Consider the following 7384-nt stretch of genomic DNA (forward strand, 5'->3'; position numbering starts at 1 on the left):
GACTGTATGTCGCGTACCACTCGAAAAAATTTAATAAAACTCCTGGGAAATTTGTCATGTCTGCAATAGCCGGCGGTAATTAATTTTTAATAGCTAATTAATTAATAAATTTTGAAAACATTAATTTTACTAATGACATTTACTTACAGGGTTTATATTTCTTGGAACAAGTCGCATATTCGACTTACCACCATTTAGAGGAAAATTTTCTCATTAAAGTTACAGAAAAAATGTATCTTTATCTTATTTTTCATTTTTAATTGTTTTTTTCGAAATAAATTTATAGTTTGAGGATTTCAACATTATTGACTTTTGATTTGTTTACGTTTATTGGTAAGTGGTACGGTCATATGAGCACATGGATCACATGTACGTCAAGCCCACGTGTGTGAGTGCAAGCCAGGAAGATGTCGCTAGAGTACGGTACGCCATTCACGCCATGACAAAACATTTTTGTTACATATTCCTCTATACCTTTACTCCTGTAAAAATTACCTTTACTCCTGTAAAAATATAAGCTAAAGCTTCCTTAGGCTTAGTTCATTTGACACAACACCTTCTCGTGAATAACCACGTTGTTTTAAAGACAATTGGGCTGTTGGTGATATGACGACGAATTTTATTCATTATTTACATCATACGTGTACTGTGATATACATTTATATATAATCATTTGATTATTAGTCATTGTGTCAGTTTGGTATCTGTTGTTGCAATTGCACTTATTGTGGTAAGTTTTTATTATTAAATTATTTATTATTTTATTTTTGATAAGAAATATTTTTGTTTTAGTACAAAAATTTATTGTAAATTTTTATGAAAACAATATTTCATTGACCACTAGTCTCGAAATTTAATATCAGTTTGATTATTGGAGTTTATAATTATAGTTATTTATAATAAAAATTTATTAATAGTTTTTAATTATGAAATTTATCTTCTACTGTCATTAAAAAATTATATTATTGATTTTTATATTAAATTGAAATTATTATCTGTTTAAAAAATTTGTCAATAATAATTTTTACAGAGTTCATAATTTCTACATATGTTTAATGTTTTTTTTTTTTTTTAAATTTATAATTAATTGATGTGTAAAAAATTGTTATTGATTAAAAAAAAAAAGTATTTATTATATAAAATTTAAAACTAATATTTTTATATTTTTTTTAGATTACAAAAAAAAATGGAATTACCACACATTGGAAAACATTGTTCAGAAAAAACCTGTAACCGACTGGATTTTTTACCAATGAAATGTGATGCCTGTGAGGAATCGTTCTGCAGTTATCACGTAACATATTTAAGTCACTCATGTCCAAGTGCGTATAAAAAAGATTTCCAAGTACCAGTCTGTCCATTATGCCACGTTCCAATACCAATAAAACGTGGTGATACACCAGACATTGCCGTTGGATTGCACATTGATAATCAATGCGAGTCGGATTTAAGTAACGCCAAGAAAAAAGTCTTCGTTAATAAATGCTCTAGTAAGGGTTGTAAAATAAAAGAAATAATTCGAGTAGATTGCAAGGACTGTGGGATGAATTTCTGTCTGAAACACCGGCATCCGGTCGACCACAACTGCATCGGTCATGAAGAGGCTGTGAGATTGAAGCGGTTGGAGGCTTTGAAGAAGAAAGCCAAGCAGCAGAGCAGTTCTGGGAGCGGTAGTAATAGTAATAGACAAGTGACAAATGGACAAGCATTCCGTAATATCCAGGGAGGTATGAGCGAAGACGAAGCTTTGGCAAGAGCTCTCCAAGCTTCTCTGCAAGATGAAGATAACAATCGTCGGCAACAACCATTACATACTGTGCCTTCCGGAAATCGCAATTTATGCAGGCTAGCATAATTGTTAGTTTATATTTTTTAAAGCATAATCACAACGATTTATATATATTGTTTTTAATTGAAATACCACGGTGTCTTCACAATTAATTAAGTTTTATTCTTGTTATTTTTAAACGACAATCGCATCTCTGTCACTCTGATGCTGTTAAATTTTTATAATAAGCTTTTGAATCTATATTCAAATTTTATTAGTCCATTGTCAAATGTTGCTCCATTTGATGTAAGGTCAATTTTTAAAATATTATAACTTGTAAAGTTAATTATAAATCTAGACAAAAATGGCGACTTTTATACTCTATCTGCAATTTTTAAAAAATAAATATTTATATTCTCTCGTCGCTTGTTTACACTGCAATTTACTTTTTTTCTCAATTATTTTTATGTATTTTTAAAATTGCCAAATATTCTAAGTACAATTGTCTGAAATTCCATGCGATCACTCAATCAACATCTGTAATTTTAAATTTAATAAATATTTATTATCAAAGTACTACGTTACAATTTTAATTCTGACTCAATTTTTCCTGTACTAAAAATTTGACTTTTCGTAACTGACTAGTCTATTTTTATTGAAATGAAATTAAAATGAATATTATTTAGAGTATTAAAATTTAAGTAGTGCTTTATAAAAATTGATTTTAATTGTACGGTAAGTTTAATTAATATTAATTATGAGCACGTTTTTTATTTTCCCATAAAGATTTAATTTAGAAAATAATCAAACTAAGCAGTGATGTTGGCAGCTGGATGAAGAGTACGTATGAAAAAATCTATCTTCCAACCCTTCCAGCTCGGGTGTCAGTCTTAGGATCCGCGGTTATATTTTGTACGGCGACAATTGCTTCATTGATTCCCGTTTGGAGATTCCTCAGATCTTGGATGTACAACAAACTGAGCGCTTTTGCAGTGTTATTCAATACTTTGTCACCCATGTCGAGACCCATCTCAGTCTCTATTATTGGGAATGGTTTCCCTTTTATCACAACACTCGACGGATTTTTCAACGCATTGGAATTTAATCTCTGAGTTACATACTTACTACAAGCTTCAAGTGTCACACGGTGATCTGGATGTTGCGCAACTTTGAGTAATTTTGCTATCGCGTTGACTCGATTCTTAAACTCATTGCTTTCAACTGAAAAAATATTCAAATATTTATCAATAAAAATCTTGTTTAATAAAAAAAATAAAATATTGAACATTAAACATTCATAATTCAGAAAGACTTACAATCTAAATTATCCAAAGGATTTGTTGACTTTATACTAGGCACCGCGGCATCTGCTTCCTTATTTTTCGTTACCTTCTGATATTTATTTACTAGAAATGAAAACCCAACATCAGCAAAATATTAACGCCTTATAAATCATTATAAATTGCAAATAATTAAACATACAATTATCTTCATATTCAAGTCTTACAGCCAGACCAATCAACCATTCAAGTTTATCCAAATTAGAAGTAGTAACTGGACATCCCACATCCAAAATAAATTTATCAAAGCTTTTATCCCAGTCAGGCTTACTGATTTCTCTCAATCCAGCTCGATCTTCAATTGTGTAATGTCTTATTTTTTGATCTTCTAACCAACTGACCAGTTTTCGAAAATGCTCAGTATCTAAAATTTATTAAACATTCAATTATATTTACATAAATAAATAAATTTCAATTATTTTTCTATACAACTTACCATTAGCATTAACCTTATCCCAAAACATATAATCTAAAGATTTTAATTTTTGTTTAAACATTCTGGATGGTGTTTGTAATAACTTATCTCGTTAAAAAATTTTTTTTAATTATATTTAATATTTTTTATACCGGTATATGATTCTGTAATTTATTTTCACACTTGTAAAAATAATAATAATAATAATGGTAACAAAAAAATTAGTACCTATTTTTGTCGCGAGACTTTCATAGCGTTAGTGTATGCGCCAAGAATAATGCGCAGTAACGCTGTCGTCATTCCCGCTCGATTGGTGACAAGTCACGGTTGACGCTCCGTATTTTTACAAAAATATAATATCAATGAGTTGTTGTCAATTGAAATTTTATTGTAATTTTGTTCGTTACTGAATATAGATCGCGAAGAGTAATAAATAATAGTAAATCACCGCTTAAATAATTGAAAGAAAGGTCGGGATAAATTCGCGCGTAGGAACGTGGCGTCAGATTGGAAAAAAAAAAAAAAGTTAAATTATTATTTTTGGGGTTGCGGTCAACCAGTCAGATCGACAACATTCCGAATTATCAAAACTCTAGAAAATTAAAAATTCCGCTACATTCAAAGTTTATAAAATATATTAACTTAAATAGAATACCAGCCGAAAAACAATTTAGAAAATTATAAAACACCGAGCTATCGAATATAGGTAAACGTAAATCTTATATTCCTCAAGAGTTAAAATTAATTTAATTTCGAAAAAAGTTCGTTCCGACGTATATTCATCCGAATACTTATCCATACGAATAATGATTCGGCCGAAAATTACTCATCCAAATAACTATATATTTACATTTTTTGGCTAAATAAGTGTTCGCCCTGTTTAAAATTTCCAATAGGATCCCATCAAAAGCGACAAAAGCCACTTAGAAACCCATAAATTTTATTGGTTTCTAAGTGGCTTTTGTCGCTTTTGATGGGATCTTATTGGAGCTTTTCAACAGGGCGTCTATTCATTCATTTTGACGTAAAAATTTTCGTTGTTATGTTTTTTAATTTATTGAGACTTTGTGATTTTAAAAGACTCTATTAATATAGCTTTAGTTTTTTCTTTATTCGTTTATATTTTTCGGAATTTTAAAATTTGTAAAATTAATTATTTTAAATTATATTTTATATTTACTTTTTAAGTTCTAGTAATTTATTAATTCGGAATGTTGTCAGTCTGACTAGTTGACTGCAACCCTATATTTTTGCATAATTAATTGGTACTTCATTATTTCATTCATTCAGTTTAGAATGAATAAATCATAAATCATTTGCTGTCATGTCATTGTAAAGTTTATTTTTACTTTTTGCTAATTTTTTTTTTTTTTTTTTTTTCACTGACAAATGTCATGGCGCCAGAATATCAAAGAAAGTGAGAATTACGCGCGAAAGCAATGCCATCTAGTCTAAATTTAAAACTAGAAGTACTTTATTGTGATTGAAGATGTCAGATCACTTCAGTTCAGTCATCTGACACTGTTATGTGTATATATAAGTAAAAATTATAATAAACGTGTTGTTTCAGTTGATGTTGTGGTGTATGTTTTGATTTAGTGATATCGTAAATAAAATAAATGCTGTGAAAAGTAGTGACCTGAGTAGTTTAATAACATTACGCAATCGCGAGTGTATTTTTACTGTTTAAACAATCGAGCTGTCAAATGTTGAAGATTTATTGTTGCTGAGGGGTAATTTGTTGTTTGAACGTCATTCAGGAAATTATATTAATTTAAATCAGTAATCAGGTGTTTCCGGTGAGTTTATTTTATCTCTTATTATTAATAGAATTCGATCATACTTGACATTTTTAGCCTGCATGTAAACTATATTTTATTTATTATGAAATTACAATCTAGGTTATAATTCCCTCCATTTTAAATATTCAATCATTTATTTTTATTATATATTTGTATTCACTTCACTTTGCGTGACTTTATCTAATATTTAAATGGCAAAATATTTTTTATCACTGCGAATAATCCATGATAAATTTTTTGCTCAATGCACTTCATTATTAATATTTATATTATAATTTATCATCACATCTTTTTTGTTTTATCATTACTGAGATTAGAAAATATTAAAAATTCTTCTGCTTTATGAATTTTTAATAATATTACATTTTATTTTTATAGGTAAGTTGACGTTGATTAATTTCAGTCAAAGATGATATAAAATTGCAGTATAATAACAAAACAAAATTACTGCATTATTTTGATTGACAACTGATAAAATAATCATATTCAATAAAGCAGGACTGTGTTTTAAAAAAAAAAAAAAAAAATAACAATGAAAGGGTGAGAAAAATTCACTGATTCAATTGGTTGATTAATGATAAGTTATCAAAAAATGATATTTATAAGGTAGGCGTGAAGTTTGATGTCAGTTAGGTTCATCGGTGATAAAAAGTAAAAAAAAAACCAATCCTTAATTCCCTTCGGTAGCTCAGTTGGTAGAGCGGTGGACTGTAGTTGTATTTTCCCGAAAGTAGTAATCCATAGGTCGCTGGTTCAAATCCGGCCCGAAGGAATTTTTTTTTTTTTTTTTTTTTTTTTACAATTTTAAACATCTAACTATAGTTAATGAATCAATTCCTTTGATATCAAAGCCCCTGAAAATGTGCGATAATTGAAATAATTAATAGCTGTAGATTATCAGTTAATTTGGGGCGAACTGTAGAAATGTGTAAATTATTTGGAGTGAAGAGAATGCGTATTGTGATATTCAAATACCCCGTTGGATACTAATTACACAGAAGTGAAAATGCGATGTATGATACTGGAGCTATCTGGTGAAAATGTAGAACATCGAAGGGGGAAGGGGCCGGGACTGGGAAAGGGAGTTAGTTCATAGATGGGAATCATGTATCCCGAAGGGAAATTGCCAATCGTGCGACAAGTGCCTCTATTATCTTCGCTATCACTGTTATTAGCATTTAATGATAAACAAATGAACATGTTATACGATATGAGTCTCCTCGCTTATGAATTTCCTTCTCACTTCATCTCATATATTTATATTAAATCTCTTTAGACTCATAAAATACAAAATATACTGCAAAACACTGAGATTCTAGCGCGTGGATGATTATTTCGCGTGATAACATACCGGTGTATTTATTTAGTTACGAAAACTCTATATTTGACATGATATAAAAATTAAAAAAAATATACCTATACAAAAAGAGTCAATACGGCAAAAAAAAAAACATTTAATTTTTCATTTTATTTACTATTATTGGGATCAATGAGCGTAAAGTTTGCTTCATTTTTACTTCTCGATTAATAAAAAATACGCAATGAAATATAAATAAATGCGTTTACTTGAAAACTACACGAGATCGAAAAAACATGGGGTTTTTAAAAGTCAATCCATCGTAGTTTGTTTATTTTTTAAACTGGTAAAAAAAATTAAATAATAAAATGGAACATTGATATGAAATAAAATAAAATAATATCCGTTGAATAATTTAGGTTGATAAATAGGCGTGTTGTTCAACACTAAATAAATAAAAGTAAAAAAAAAAAAGAGGTGTAGAAAAAATGAATACATGAGTTATTTTTCACATCCATATGCTGGTCTCTAAAAATTCTCACCTGCAACTAAACCCTTGTCACACGCATGCTGCTCTATTACTACACTACTGTTATGTTATGTTATGTTTTTCGTGTAATAATTTTCATGGGTTATTCGCGTGTCGCGTGACATATCGTTTCACAAAGTTGTTTTGCGTGAATTGTTTGCGTTCTTTAAATAATCACTGACAAATGCACGCCAGGGATAATTAATAAATAAAACCATCTTGGTATACATTAC

At 29.2% G+C, this 7384-nt stretch overlaps 2 protein-coding genes and 1 non-coding gene across 3 annotated transcripts; 2 read left to right on the forward strand and 1 right to left on the reverse strand.

The window, feature by feature from the left end:
* The first annotated feature begins 237 nt into the window (after window positions 1-237).
* Window positions 238-2344, forward strand: LOC123274446 (AN1-type zinc finger protein 2A-like). The gene is made up of 2 exons (XM_044742056.1): window positions 238-730; window positions 1174-2344. The coding sequence occupies exon 2, from the start codon at window positions 1187-1189 to the stop codon at window positions 1853-1855; it is 669 nt and encodes a 222-aa protein (XP_044597991.1). The 5' UTR covers window positions 238-730; window positions 1174-1186; the 3' UTR covers window positions 1856-2344.
* Window positions 2195-3702, reverse strand: LOC123274445 (RNA transcription, translation and transport factor protein). Its single transcript, XM_044742055.1, has 4 exons — window positions 3545-3702; window positions 3251-3472; window positions 3085-3174; window positions 2195-2989 (listed from the first exon to the last, which is right to left on the reverse strand). Exons 1-4 carry the CDS (start codon window positions 3603-3605, stop codon window positions 2625-2627), a joined length of 738 nt encoding a protein of 245 aa, XP_044597990.1. The 5' UTR covers window positions 3606-3702; the 3' UTR covers window positions 2195-2624.
* Window positions 3703-6002: 2300 nt separating this feature from the next.
* Window positions 6003-6097, forward strand: Trnay-gua. The gene is made up of 2 exons: window positions 6003-6039; window positions 6062-6097. It is a non-coding gene; the product is annotated as a tRNA-Tyr (tRNA).
* Window positions 6098-7384: the final 1287 nt, after the last annotated feature.

The sequence above is a fragment of the Cotesia glomerata genome, unplaced genomic scaffold (genome assembly GCF_020080835.1).
Source record: "Cotesia glomerata isolate CgM1 unplaced genomic scaffold, MPM_Cglom_v2.3 scaffold_35, whole genome shotgun sequence".
In the NCBI taxonomy this organism is placed as follows: Eukaryota; Metazoa; Arthropoda; class Insecta; order Hymenoptera; family Braconidae; genus Cotesia; species Cotesia glomerata.

Excerpts from the sequence above, each read along its gene's own strand:
- LOC123274446 (XM_044742056.1), top strand. The coding sequence starts at position 1,187 with ATGGAATTACCACACATTGGAAAACATTGTTCAGAAAAAACCTGTAAC.
- LOC123274445 (XM_044742055.1), bottom strand. The coding sequence starts at position 3,605 with ATGTTTAAACAAAAATTAAAATCTTTAGATTATATGTTTTGGGATAAG. Across the intron at positions 3,473-3,544 it reads GGATAAGGTTAATGCTAATG|ATACTGAGCATTTTCGAAAA; the intron begins GTAAGTTGTATA and ends AATAAATTTTAG. Across the intron at positions 2,990-3,084 it reads TCCTTTGGATAATTTAGATT|TTGAAAGCAATGAGTTTAAG; the intron begins GTAAGTCTTTCT and ends ATATTTTTTCAG.